This window comes from Mustela putorius, unplaced genomic scaffold (assembly GCF_011764305.1).
Source record: "Mustela putorius furo isolate JIRA1106 unplaced genomic scaffold, ASM1176430v1.1 tig00000224_pilon_pilon_pilon, whole genome shotgun sequence".
Taxonomy (NCBI): Eukaryota; Metazoa; Chordata; class Mammalia; order Carnivora; family Mustelidae; genus Mustela; species Mustela putorius.
Window position 1 is genome coordinate 16,597,720 of NW_025421321.1, and position 15,237 is coordinate 16,612,956.

Below are 15,237 nucleotides of genomic sequence, written 5' to 3' on the forward strand. Positions count from 1 at the left end.
ATGGAAAGCTGATTTTCCAGACCCTGATAGAGTAGGTGGTGCTCTAACTCCCATGCTAGGATAGTATCAGAAGATTGAGAAGGAAGCTTATTGTCCATCCCCTCTCCAGTGGAAGACAGTAGTGCTCTGATTCTCCCACCATGGAGTCCAGTGGCAAACTGGGTCTCTATCCCACCAGGCATTTCTAAGACTTAACAAAGCAATGTGAGGATGGTCCAGTCACTACTGTACTTTGTTGCTTCAGCCCTCATCTCAGTGGGACTCAGCAACGAGATGAACTTCCACAAACACTCAACATCAGTGAAAAAGAAAAAGGAATTGTGAGTTACAGATAGACAATGCTCTACTTTCCCCCTGTCCCTGATGCCAATGAGGGTCGATAGGGTGCTGAGCCTCCATTAACACCCAACAGAATAAAAATAAATGAAGTGTGAAAGGGGAGTAACCCCCACTGTGGTCCTTTCTGAGTGGAGAGCTGATTCTCAGCCCCCATTCAGGAACATTAAGACCAAAGGAGGCAGTGCTATCTGGGGCTACTCTGTACTCTGATTCCCTACCCTTAGGATCTCTCACTGTGAACAAAGTAGAGATTACTGGCCTACATAAAGAGAACTGAACTTCCAATTCCTGAACTCCTGACACTGTCGCAGCCTGCCTTGATGAAAATAACTGGAAAAAAAAATCCACTAGATACACAGTTGTGCCCCAAAGAAAGTAAAATATAGCTGCAAGAGTCCCCAAACGTATTAAAAAGTATACTAGAAAAACAGGTTCACTGGAATAGGTGGTCAAGACTAGCCAAAGAGACACAGCCACAAGTGGCCTAGTCTTGGAAGCCTCTTTTCCCCCCACAGATCTGAGACTCTTCTCTGCACAGAGGCATCAGAGTGTATGGGAAGAATAGGCAAGAAGACCTCAGCCAGAGCAAGGGGTTCATTCCAGGAAAACTGTCTTCCTATGCCTCCTAAGCTAGTGACACAGGTCACCCAGGGGACACTAGTTGTAGAGGCACCAAGAAACACCTGGCAGTCTGACTAGGGGAAACTCCTTTTCCCTGCTCAGACAGCACCAGCAGAGACTAGTGGGAGCCCCAGCAACACCAAATTGAAAGAAGACCAAAATAATATAAAAAAGTCTCTGAAAATTAAATTGCCATTGGAGCAAGAGCCCACAAAAGTAGGACTAAAGTCTCACATGCTAAATTTAAACAGGGTTACTGCAAGCTAAAATAAAAGCTTTAAAATAGAACCCAACGTGAGACAGGAATCCATCAGAATACTAGAGGAGAACATAGGCAGTAATCTCTTCGATATCAGCCACAGCAACTTCTTTCAAGATATGTCTCCAAAGGCAAAGGAAACAAAAGCGAAGATGAACTTTTGGGACTTCATCAAAATCAAAAACTTCTGCACAGCCAAGGAAATAGTCAAGAAAACAAAGAGGCAACCTATGGAATGGGAGAAGATATTTGCAAATGACAGTACAGACAAAAAGTTGATATCCAGGATCTATAATGAACTCCTCAAACTCAACACACACAAAACAGCAATCATATCAAAAAATGGGCAGAAGACGTGGACAGACACTTCTCTAATAAAGACATACAAATGGCTATCAGACAAATGAAAAAATGTTCATCACCAGCCATCAGGGAGATTCAAATTAAAACTACATTGAGTTATCATCTTACACCAGTTAGAATGGCCAAAATAAGCAAGACAGGAAACAACATGTGTTGGAAAGGATGTGGAGTAAGGGAAACCCTCTTACACTGTTGGTGGGAATGCAAGTTGGTGCAGCCACTTTGGAGAACAGTGTGGAGATTCCTCAAGAAATTAAAAATAGAACTTCCCTATGACCCTGCCATTGCACTCCTGGGTATTTACCCCAAAGATACAGATGTCATGAAAAGAAGGGCCATCTGTACCCCCAATGTTTTTTTTTTAAAGGTTTTATTTATTTATTTGACAGAGAGAGATCACAAGTAGGCAGAGAGGCAGGCAGAGAGAGAGAGAGAGAGGAGGAAGCAGGCTCCCTGCTGAGCAGAGAGCCCGATGTGGGACTCGATCCCAGGACCCTGAGATCATGACCCGAGCTGAAGGCAGCAGCTTAACCCACTGAGCCACCCAGGCGCCCTGTACCCCCAATGTTTATAGCAGCAATGGCCACGGTTGCCAAACTATGGAAAGAACCAAGATGCCCTTCAACGGACGAATGGATAAGGAAGATGTGGTCCATATACACTATGGAGTATTATGCCTCCATCAGAAAGGACGAATACCCAACTTTTGTAGCAACATGGTTGGGACTGGAAGAGATTATGCTGAGTGAAATAAGTCAAGCAGAGAGAGTCAATTATCATATGGTTTCACTTATTTGTGGAGCATAACAAATAGCATGGAGGACAAGGGGAGTTAGGAGAAGGGAGTTGGGGAAATTGGAAGAGGAGGTGAATCATGAGAGACTATGGACTCTGAAAAACAATCTGAGGGTTTTGAAGGGGCGGGGAGTGGGAGGTCGGGGTACCAGGTGGTGGGTATTATAGAGGGCACGGATTGCATGGAGCACTGGGTGTGGTGCAAAAATAATGAATACTGTTATGCTGAAAATTAAAAAAAAAATTTAAAATACATATAACAGAACAAAACAACAACAACAAAAATAGAACCCAGACTCTCATAATGCAATAAAGCTAGAATGTTCAGGATACAGTAAAAAAAATCACTCATCATACCAAGAAACAGTAAAATCACAACTTAAACAAGACGAGACCATCACATGATCCCAACACTGAGATAGATGAATTAGATGTTGGAATTACTTGATCAAGATTTTAAAGAACCTACATAAAAATGCTTCAGCAATCAATTATAAGTTATATGGAGACAAATGAGCAAATAGAAAATATCAGTGAAGATGTAGAAGTTATAAAAATTTCCAAGTTGATATTACAGAACTGGAAGCTATAATAGCAAGTAAACCCACTGGGTGGGCTCAATGGTGAGAGTGGAAATGACTTGATTTTACCAGTGAACTTGAGGTCTGACAATAGAATTTAGCCAGTCTGAACAATGGAGAGAATATACTGAAAAACAACAACAAAAGAAGCCAGAACCATGGGGACCTATAGGACAATAACTGAAGATCCAACATTAGTATCATTGGAGTTCCCCAGAGAGAAGAAAGAAAGGGGAGCTGAAAGACTACATGGAAAAATAACTGAAAACTCCTCAAATTTGGTGAAGGATAAAAACATACAGATTGAAGAAGCTGAGTAAACTCCAAAGAGGATAAACCCAAAGAAATCCATGCGAAGACACACTGTGTTTCAACATTCAAAAATCAAAGACATTTTCTGTTGAAGGGCATCTTTGCTCTTTCTGCAGATGAATGGATAAAGAAGATGTGGTCCATATATACAATGGAATATTACTCAGCCATCCTAAAGGATGAGTACCCAACTTTTGCATCAACATGGGTGGAGGAACTTATGCATGCATACAACATGCATCAACTGGAGGAGATTATGCTGAGTGAAATAAGTCAAGCAGAGAAAGTCAATTATCATATGGTTTCACCTACTTGTAGAATATAAGGAATAACATGGAGGACATTAGGAGAAGGAAAGGAAAAGTGAAGAGGGGGGAAATTGGAGGGAGAGAGGAACCATGAGAGATTGTGGACTCCGAGAAACCAACTGAGGGTTTTAGAGGGGAAATGGTGGGGGAATGGGTGAGCCTGGTGGTGGATATTAAGGAGGGCATGTACAGCATGGAGCACTGGGTGTTATATGAAAACAGTGAATCATGGAACACTACATCAAAAATTAATGATGTACTGTATGGTGACTAACATAACACAATAAAATATTTTTTTAAAAAATTGAAGACAAAGTCCTTAAAATAGCCCAAAGAAATGACATCAAATTGAGAGTGGATTTTACCAAGGAGGCCAGAAAAGTTTCACAATATTTTTCAAGTATGGGAAGAAAAGAACCATTGACCACATATTTTGGACAAAACTATCCTTCAGGAATGAAGAGGAAATAAAAATATTCTCAGAGAAATAAAAATTAAAAGAATTTGTTGCTAGAAGCCCTACTCTTTTATTGGCTACAGGAAGTTCTTCAGGCAAAAGGAAATAGAAAAATAAGAAATTGTGGAGCATCATGGAAGAAGGGAGAAAAAGCAAAAATATGAGTAGATCTAATAAGTGTCCTTTTCCTCATGAAATCATATTCAGTGATTGAAATAAAAATTATGGCACTCTGTGATATTCAAGACAGTGATAATTTAAAAGTAAAGAAGGTAAAGGGACCTAAGTGGAAGTGAGGTTTCCATATTTTCCTTGAAATAGAAAAATGTTAATGCTAGTAGACTGTTAAAAATCTCACTCATATGCTTTCCATACTCAGAGAAACCATTATGAAAACAATATAAAGAGATATACTCAAAAACACTGCAAATAAATCAAGATAGAATTATTTTTTTAAAAGTTCAAGTAACCTGAAGGAAGGTGGGAAAGAAACAGAGGAGCAAGACCAATGAAACAAGTAGAAAACAAATAATAAAATAACAGAACTTTAACACATCAATAATTACTTTAAATGTAAATGATATAATTACCCCAATTGAAAGGAGAAATAGAAAAATACAAGATTATACTTGTAGACTTCAATACATCTCTCCCAGCAAATGACAGAAACTACTAGATGCAAAATCAGCAAGACAGAGAAGATCTAAACAGCACAACCAACAAGATCTAATTGCCACAGATAAAATACTCCCCACCACAACAGCCAAATACAAACTTTTCTCTAGTGTTCATGGTATACTTATTAAGATAGGCTGTACAACAGGTGATAAAACAAACCTCAGCTGATTTAAAAGCATTGGCTATAATAGCTGAATTACAGATTAATTCATTACAGATTAATAGCCCAAGAGTCCATCAACTGATGAATGGATAAAGAAGATGTGGAATTTAATTCAGCCATAAAAAAGAATGAAATCTTGCCATTTGCAGTGGCATGGATGGAGCTAAAGAGTATTATGCTAAGTGAAAGAAGTCTGTCAGAGAATGACAAATACCGTATAATTTCACTCATATGTGGAGATTAAGAAGAAAATGAACAAAGGGGAAAAAAGAGAGAGGGAGGCCAACCAACCAAACAAACAAAAAAACCAGACTCTTAACTGTAGAGAACAAACCAGTAGTTACCAGAGAGGAGATGGGGGAGTGCAATGGGTGAAGTAGAGGATGGGGATTAAGGAGTCAAAGGAATGTCAAAGCTTTTCAAATGGTACACTTCACATGCATTTGCTTTATTGTATATGAGTTATATTTCAATAAAGCTGTTTATTAAAATGGAATAGTATGAGAATGACATGAAATCCTTTAATTCTTCTTTTCCTCATATAGTTGACTTTCTGTTAGAAATGTTTGAAATTTGAACTCTTTTATACAATTTTACAATATATTTACATCTTATTTTGGCAGAATGAAGATTTGACTCTTTTAATTAAGGAAATGGAGCAGGGACAAAGTGACCTGGAGAAGGTACAAGACCTTTATTCAGAGTCCTTAATCATGGATTGGTGGTACAATGGAGAAAAGGAAGGGGACAATAAGTGAGTGTGCCAAAGCCCCTGTTTTCCTCATCACTGGGGTCCTCTCAGATGCTCTGCTCACTCTGCTTGACACCTCTTCTTTCTGTAGTACTTTTGGGATTTCCTTTAGTGTAAAGAATCATATAGCATAGGGCGCCTGGGTGGCTCAGTGGGTTAAAGAATCTCATAGCATGATTATGTTAGAATTTCTCTTAAGAAAGGAGAAGGCATAATCTAATAATTTAATTATCTAACATATGGCTTAAGGAGGCCACATATTTACCTTTATATGTAAGTTCTGGAATCTTTGCATGGCACTTAGAACAGTGTTAACAGTTTACTCCACTCTGTGGATGGCCCCCCCCCCCAGCCCCAACAGTCATAGAACACAGCAGGAGTGCTGTGTAGGGCAGGAGAGCGGACTCAGGGATTAAGAGGCCCAGGGGTCTGGACTTCACTCTGTGTGATGTTGGTGAATCCCTGACTTCTCTCCAAACCTGTCCATTGATGAATCTTGGTTTCCTCTTTAAAATGGCAGCTATGGTGGTAGGATTTGGGATAGATAATATCTCAGGTTTTTTTCTACCCTATATTCTAATATGTCTCTAATTAGTAATTTTTAAACAAAAATCAGAACCAATGTGACACTCAGAAAAGGTATCAAATCTTATTAAAAGAATTTAACATTGTACAGATACTCAAATATCACAGCTTCATATAAATACTCTATCAGGAGGATATCTTTTTATTTTAAAGCATGATAGCTAATGGAAAGAAGTTAAAAATACATTTATCAGGGGCACCTGGGTGGCTCAGTAGGTTAAGCCTCTGCCTTCGGTGCAGGTCATGATCCCAGGGTCCTGGGATCGAGCCCCGCATCGCATCGGGCTCTCTGCTCAGCAGGGAGCCTGCTTTCCCGTCTGTCTCTGCCTGCCTCTCTGCCTACTTGTGATCTCTGTCTGTCAAATAAGTGAACAAAATCTTAAAAAAAAATACATTTATCAATCAGGATTTCATCTTCATCAAAATTCACTGTCTTCCTGTTAGCAAATTAAGCATTAATATGGGCAGGGAGCAGGGCACGAGCAATGGAATCAGTAAAAAATGATAAATGTTATACTGGGCCATCTCATAATGAGCTATTACAACATTATTTTTAAAGTATTGGAAAAGCTCAGATACAACTTCTAAATGCAGAGAATTTGCACAAGTAAACTAACAGTCAAATAAATGGGCAGCACCTCAGTGTGAATTACCCTCTGTACCTTACCAGCCATTGTTTGGAAGTTGGCTTAGTCAGTTGACTCTATCTGCCATTCATTGAGTAGTGGATGCATTCTTTTTTTATATTTCTTTTTTAGGGGCTGGATAAGGCAGGTTCTGGAGTCATGCAGAGAAGTGTTTTAATCCAGGCTTCCTACCATTACATGTTGGGTAAATTTAGGCGAGTTACTTAACCTTGTGGAGCCTCAGTTTCCTGATCTACAACATAGGAATAATGGTAGTCGGAGGGTTGTTGGGGAGATTAAACGAGGTTATGACTGTTATATAATAAGAGCTCTGAATTAACATAAAGAAAGAATAAAGCTCAATGCCTCGTTCTACAGGTAGCATGTGTCTATCCTTAGAACATTAGGGGGGGTGACTGGGTGGCTCAGTGTGTTGAAGCCTCTGCCTTCGGCTCAGGTCATGATCCCAGGAGCCCCACATCGGGCTCTCTGCTCTGTGGAGAGCCTGCTTCCTCCTCTCTCTCTGCCTGCCTCTCTGCCTACTTGTGATCTCTGTCAAATAAATAAATAAAAATGTTTAAAAAAAAAAGATTAGGAAAAGTTAATTCACTGATTTAACTACACTCAAAAACAAATTGCCTTGTTCTTGCTTTCTACCAGGTGAAAAACATTTCAGCCTCCAATCTCCTCACTCTTCCTTTCTTTTTTTTTTTTAATTTAATTTTTTTTTTCAGTGTTCCAAGATTCATTGTGCTCCATGCAATACGTGGCCATGCAATACGTGCCCTCCTTAGTACCCACCACCAGGCTCACCTAACCCCACACCACCTCCCCTCCAAAACCCTCAGTTTGTTTCTCAGAGTCCACAGTCTTATGGTTTGTCTCCCCCTCCAATTTCCCCCAATTCACTTTTCCTTTCCTTTTCCCAATGTCCTCCATATTATTCCTTATGCTCCACAAGTAGGTGAAACCATATGATAATTGACTCTGCTTTGTTTATTTCACTCAGCATAATCTCCTCCAGTCCCTTCCTTTTTTTTTCCCCCAACATTGTGGAGTACATACCATGTTCCAGGCAAACTGGGATGCACAGATGAATACAGACCCAGTCCCTTCCATCACAAGATGCACAATGTGGTGGGGCATACAGACGTACATGATTATGGAACACTGGGGGTGGTCTACAAAGTAGGCAGTCAGGTCGAGGGTGAAGGAAGGAGGCCATGCTTTACAGTGTTGGAGCAGGAGATTGTTCTGGAAACTTTCCTTTCTGTGGTTGCTATGTTCAGAGCTTCAGAAAAGATAGATCTGGGAGGATTCTCAGGCATTTCTAGGGCACCTCCTGGCCCCAGATCTTCACAGGAGTGGTTTCCTGTGATCTGATATTGGCACAGGGGTCCAAGGCAAGGATTTCTCTTCTCTGGCTTTTGTAAGAGCTAGCTATTCAACCCTTTGGTTAGAGAAAGGGGTTTCCGTCAGGCTTTCTGATTTACAACTGGCTCTCCCTTATGTTAATTCTCACATCAGTCCCATAGAGTCAGTGCACACCTGAATTTCCTGCAGTTTTTAGAGGAGGAGGAGGATGAAGTTCAAAGACTGAGGGACTTTACCGTGTCCACACAGCCAGAAAGGAACAGATCTGTGATGTGAGCCGTATCTAATGACTCCACTTTGGGGCCCCTATTCACACTTCTGCTTTGGGTGGGGAAAAAGATTATTCTTGAATTAACCAGACGACAGGAAGCCCCCTCCTTTAGTTTGTAGCATTCAACATGATTCTATTGATCTAACTGCCTTCTTGATGGAAATTTTGTCTTTTTATCTCTCCTCTTATTCCTCTTTTTTTTTCTTCTATTTTTTGTCTAAATCAAAACAGGCATCAAAAAGAAATCTGTTCTATGGTTTCAACCCCAGAAAAATGTGCAAAACCTCATTCTGATGTCAAGTCAACACCAATGTCATCCCTAAATACGTTGTACTTACCAGAGGATCTTTCAAATCAAAAGATTCAGAAAAAGAAAGTCCTTCATGCAGGTATCAGTGAACAAAATGGTTTGATTCTCATTATAGGTTTTCCTTCAATGCAAGAAGGTAAAATAAAACTAAATCCACATAATATTTTAAAAGGAACCTAAACCTGTGGGATTTTTTGGTTTTGTTTTTGCTTTATTGATATATAATTGACCCAAACATTATTTTGGTTTTAGGAGTACAACATAATGACTTGATATTTGTATATATTGAAAAACGATCACCACAGTAAGTCTAGTTATCATCTGTCACAACACACAGTTACAAAAACATTTATGATGAAGACTTTTAAGATCTGTGCTCTTAGCAATTTTCAGATATACAGTAAAGTATTAACTATAGTCACCATGCTAAATATTACATCCCCATGACTTTATTTATTTTATAACTGGAGGTTTTTATCTTTAGACCCCTTCTCCCACTTTGCCCACTTCCCCATCTCCCACCTCTGGCAACAATCAGTCTGCTCTTCACGTCTATGAAATTGGTTTGTTTTTTGGTTTTGGGTTTTTTTTTTTTGTGGGTTTTGTTTTAGGATTCCACATATAAGTGAAGCTATATAGTATTTGCCTTTCTCTGTCTGACTTATTTCATTTAGCATAATGTACTCACAGTCCATCCATCCGTGTTGTGACAAATGGCAAGATCTCTTTCTTTTTCTAGCTGAATCATACTCGTGTGTTTGTATTTGTAATATGTATATATATTATATCTTTATCCATTTATCCATTGATGGACACTGAGTTTGCTTCCATATCTTCACTATTGTAAATAATGCTGCAGTGAACATTAGGGTGCATACATCTTTTTGAGTTAGTGCTTTTGTTTTCTTTGGCTATATATCCAGAATTTGGCTATATATCCAGAATTGCTGAATCATATGATAATTCTAATTTTTTGAGAAACCTCTATACTATTTTCTAGAGTGGCCACACCAATTTACATTCCTACCAGCAGTGCCCAAGGGTTCCCTTTTCTTCACATCTTCACCAATACTTGTTATTTGTCTTTTTGATTCCAGCCATTCTAACAGGTGTGAGGTGATGTCTTGATTTTGATTTGCATTTCCTTTTCATTTTGTTCATTGTTTCCTTCATTGTGCAGAGCTTTTTATTTTGATATAGTCCCAATAGTTTAATTTTGCTTTTGTTTCCCTTTTCAGAGGAGATAGATCTAAAAAAATATGTCTCTGTGGCCAATGTCAAAGAAATTACTGCCTCTGTTTTCTTACAGGTGTTTTATAGCTTTAGGTCTCAACATTTAGGTCTATAATCCATCTTTTGAGTTTATGTTTGTTATAGTGAGAAAGTTGACCAGTTTCATTCTCTTGCATGTATCTGTCCAATTTTCCTGGAACCATTTGTCAAAGAGGCTTTTTCCCACTCTATATAATCAACTCAAAATAATCCTGTGCCATGGATTATTTGACTATAAAAGTGTGGGTTTTCTCTGGACTCTATATTCTGTCCTATTGATTTGTGTGTCTTTTTTGTGCCAGTAGCATTCTTTTTGATATGTGTAGCTTTGTGCTCTTGCAATCCAGGATTGTGATGCCTCCAGCTTTTTCTTTTTCAAGATTGCTTTGGCTATTTAGGGTCTTTTGTAGTTCCATACAAATGTCAGTATTATTTGTTCTCTAAGAAAAACATTGCTGGTATTTTGATAGGAGTTATATTAAATCTTTAAATTGCTTTGGGTAATATGGACATTTTAACATTATTTGTTCTTCTAATCCTTGAGCAGGGAATATTTTACCACTTGTGTCATCTTCAATTTCTATTATTGGTGTTTTATAGTTTTCAAAGTATAGGTCTTTTACCTCTTTGGTGATAAGTTTATTCCTAGGTATTTGATTATTTTTGATGTAGTTGTAGATGGGATTGTTTTCTTTCTTTTAGCGACTTCATTATGAGTGTATAGAAATGCAATGGATTTCTCTATGTTAATTTTGTATCCTGCAACTTTACTAAATTCTCTTACCAGTTCTAGTAGTTTATTGGTGGAGTCTTTTGGGCTTTCTATATAAAGTATCATGTCATCTGCAAATAGTGAATGTTTCACATCTTTACCAATTTGGATGCCTTTTATTTCTTTTTATTATGTAATTGGTCTGGCTAAGACTTCTAGCAGTACGTTGAATAAAAATGGTGAGATTGAGCATCCTTGTCTTTTTCCTGCTCTTAGAGGAAAAGTTAATCAATTTTTCACCATTGAGTATGGTGTTAGCTGTGATTTTTTCGTATATGGCTTTTATTATGTTGAGGTATATTTCCTCTAACCCTACTATGTTGAGAGGTTTTTATCATGAATGGAGTTTTTATCATTTGTCCTTCGTCAAATGCTTTTTCTACATCTATTGAGATGATCCATACAGTTTTTATCCTTTCTCTTTTTAATGTGATGTATCACATTGATTTGTGAATATTGAAACACCTTTACATCCTGGGAATAAATCCCATTTGATTGTGCTGAGTGATTTTTTTAATGTTTTGTTGAATTCTGTTTGAAAATCTTTTCTTAAAAATTTTTGCATCTATGTTCATCAGTGATACTGACCTGTAGTTGTCATTTCTCATAGTGTCTTTATCTGGTTTGGGGTTCTTTTTATTTTTATTCATTTATTTATTTATTTTTTCTTACCATAGCATATACCCTCCCTATGTTCATCACTCAGCCACCCCATTCTTCCCACCATCCACCCCTCCAGCAACCCTGTTTGTTCTGAGATTAAGAGTATCTCGTGGTTTGTTTCCCTCTCTAGTTTCATCTTGTTTCATTTTTTCCCTCCCTTCACCTATGATCCTGTCTTGTCTCTCAAATTCCTCATATCAGGGAGATCATAATTATCTTTTTCTGATTGACTTATTTCCTAGCATAATACCCTTTAGTTCCATCCATGTCATTCCAAATGGCAAGATTTCAGGGGTTTTTTGATGGCTGCATAGATTCCATTATATCACATATTCTTTATCCATTCATCTAGGCTCTTTCCATAGTGTGGCTGTTGTGGACATTGCTGCTATAAACATTTGAGTACAGGTACCCATTTGGATCACTACATTTGTATCTTTAGGGTAAATACCCAGTAGTGCGATAGCTGAGTCATAGGGTAAGCTCTATTTTCAACTCTTTGAGGAACCTCCATGCTGTTTTCCAGAATGGCTATACCATCTTGCATTCCCATCAAGAGTGTAGGAGGGTTCCCCCTTCTCTGCATCCTTGCCAACACCTGTCATTTCCTGACTGGTTAATTTTAGCCATTCTAACTGGTGTGAGGTAGTATCTCACTGTGGTTTTAATTTGTATTTCCCTGATGCTGAGGGATGCTTAGTACTTTTTCATGTGTCTGTTGGCCATTTGGATGTCTTCTTTGCAGAAATGTGTGTTCATGTCTTCTGCCCATTTCTTGATTGGGTTATTTTTTCTTTGGGTGTTGAGTTTGATAAGTTCTTTATAGATTTTGGATACTGGCCCTTTATCTGATATGTATTTGCAAATATCTTTTCCCATTCTGTCAGTTGTCTTTTGGTTTTGTTGACTGTTTCCTTTGCTGTGCAAAAGCTTTTGATCTTGATGAAGTCTCAATAGTTCATTTTTGCCCTTGTTTTCCTTGCCTTTGGCAATGTGTCTGGGAAGAAGTTGCTGCAGCTGGGGTCGAAGAGGTTGCTGCCTGTGTTCTCCTCAAGGATTTTGTTTAATTCCTCTCTTAACATTGAGGTCTTTCCTCCATTTTGAGTCTATTTTTATGTGTGGTGTAAGGAAATGGTCCAGTTTCATTCTTCTGCTTGTGGTTGTCCAGTTTTCACAATACCATTTTTCCATTAGGCATTCTTTCCTACTTTTGTCAAAGATTAGTTGACCATAAGTTAAGAGTCCATTTCTGGGCTCTCTGTTCTTTTCCACTGATCTTTGTGTCTGTTTTTGTATGAGTAGCATACTGTCTTGATGATTACAGCTTTGTAATAGAGCTTGAAGTCTGGAATTTTAATATCCCAATTTTGGTTTTCTTTTTAAACATTTCTCTGGATATTCAGGGTCTTTTCTGGTTCCATTTAAATTAGGATTATTTCTCCCCTTTCCTTGAAAAAATTTGATGGTATTTTGATAAGGATTGCATTAACTTGTAGATTGCTCTAGGTAGCATAGACATTTTCACAGTATTTGTTCTTCCAATCCATGAGCATGGAATGTTTTTCCATTTCTTTGTGTCTTCCTCAATTTCTTTCATGAGTATTCTATAGGTTTCTGAGTACAGATTCCTTGTCTGTTTGGATAGATTTATTCCTAGGTATCTTACGGTTTTGGATGCAATTGTAAATAGGATCGACTCCTTAATTTCCCTTTCTTCTGTCTTGTTTGTTGGTGTGTACAAATGCAACTGATTTCTGTGCATTGATTTTATATCCTGACACTTTACTGAATTCCTGTATGAGTTCTAGCAGCTTTGGAATGGACTCTTTTGGGTTTTCCACATAAAGTACCATATCATCTGTAAAGAGGGAGAGTTTGAATTCTTTGCAGATTAGGATGCCCTTTATTTCTTTTTGTTGTCTGATTGCTGAGACTAGGACTTCTAGTACTATGTTGAATAACAGTGATGATAGTGGACATCCCTGCCATGTTCCTGTCTTTAGGGGAATAGCTCTCAGTTTTCCCCCATTGAGAATGATATTCGTTGTGGGGTTTTCATAGGTGGCTTTGATGATATTGAGGTATGTACCCTCTATCCCTACACTGTGAAGAGTTTTCATCACGAAAGGATGCTGTAGTTCCCTTTTACGAAGATGACGCTGAAAGCTAAGAAAGAAGCCTCCCCCCCACCAAAGCCGAAGCCAAGGCAAAGGCTTTGAAGGCCAAGAAAGCAGTGCTGAAAGGTGTCCACAGTCACAAAAAAAGAGAAGATCCGCACATCACCTATATTTCGATGACCCAAGACTCTGCGTCTCTGAAGGCAGCCCAAATACCCTCAAAAGAGTGTCCCCAGGAGAAACAAGCTTGATCACTATGCCGTCATCAAGTTCCCCCTGACTACTGAGTCAGCTGTGAAGAAAATAGAAGACAACAACACACTTGTGTTCATTGTGGATGTCAAGGCCAAGAAGCACCAGATCAGACAGACTGTGAAGAAGCTCTGTGATATTAATTTGGCCAAGGTCAACACCTTGATCAGGCCTGATGGAGAGAAGAAGGCATATGTTCAACTGGCCCCTGACTATGATGCTTTGGATGTTGCCAACAAAATTGGGATCATCTAAACTGAGTTCAGCTGGCTAAATCTAAATACATTTTTTCATGATAAAAAAAAAAAGAATGCTGTAATTTGTCAAATGCTTTTCCAGCATCTATTGAGAGTATCATATGGTTCTTGTTCTTTCTTTTATTAATGTATCACATTGATTTGTGGATGTTGAACCAACGTTGGAACCCAGGAATAAATCCCACTTGATCGTGGTGAATAATCCTTTTAATGTACTGTTGGATCTTATTGGCTAGTATTTTGGTGGGAATTTTCACATCTGTGTTCATCAAGGATATTGGTCTGTAATTCTCCTTTTCAGTGGGAGTCTTTGTCTGGTTTTGGGAGCAAGGTAATGCTGGCCTCATAAAATGAGTTTGGAAGTTTTCCTTCCATTTCAATTTTTTGGAACAGCTTCAGGAGAATAGGTATTAATTCTTCTTTAAATATTTGGTAGAATTCCCCTGGGAAGCCATCTGGCCCTGGCTCTTACTTGTTGGGAGATTTTTGATAACTGCTTCAATCTTCTTACTGGTAATGGGTCTGTTCAGGTTTTCTATGTCTTCTTGGTTCAGTTTTGGTAGTTCATATGTCTCTAGGAATACATCCATTTCTTCCAGATTGTCAAATTTGCTGTTGTATAGTTGGTCAAAATATGTTCTTATAATTGTTTGTATTTCTTTGGTATTGATTGTGATCTCTGCTCTTTCATTCATGATTTTATTAATTTGGGTCCTTTCTCCTTTCTTTTTGTTAAGTCTGCTAGGGGTTTATCAATCTTATTCATTCTTCCAAAGAACCAGCTCCTAGTTTTGTTTATCTGCTCTACTCTTCTTTTTGTTTCTATTTCATTGATTTCTGCTCCGATCTTTATTATTTCTCTTCTTCTGCTGGGTTTAGGACTTTTTTTGCTGTTCTTTCTCCAGCTCCTTCATGTGTAGGGTTAGGTTGTGTATTTGAGACCTTTCTTGTTTCTTGAGACAGGTTTGTATTGCTATATATTTACCTCTCAGGAACGCCTTTACTATGTCCCTAAGATTTTGAACAGTTGTGTTTTCATTTCATTTGTTTCCATGAACTTTTTAAAATTTCTCTTTAATTTCCTGGTTGATGTATTTATCCTTTACTAGGA

General features: G+C 38.3%; 1 protein-coding gene across 3 annotated transcripts in view; it reads left to right on the forward strand.

Moving 5' to 3' along the window:
- VWA3B (von Willebrand factor A domain containing 3B) overlaps positions 1–15,237 on the forward strand; it is a 223,701-nt gene that overhangs the window by 127,814 nt on the left and 80,650 nt on the right. For all 3 annotated transcript variants that reach the window (XR_006606011.1, XR_006606010.1, XM_045077773.1), the window contains exons 15-16: positions 5,500–5,630; positions 8,715–8,872. Coding sequence is in view for 1 of the 3 variants with exons in the window: in XM_045077773.1 (XP_044933708.1) it covers positions 5,500–5,630; positions 8,715–8,872 (289 nt within the window). In the remaining 2 variants the exon portion in view is untranslated. The remainder of the gene's footprint in view (positions 1–5,499; positions 5,631–8,714; positions 8,873–15,237) is intronic.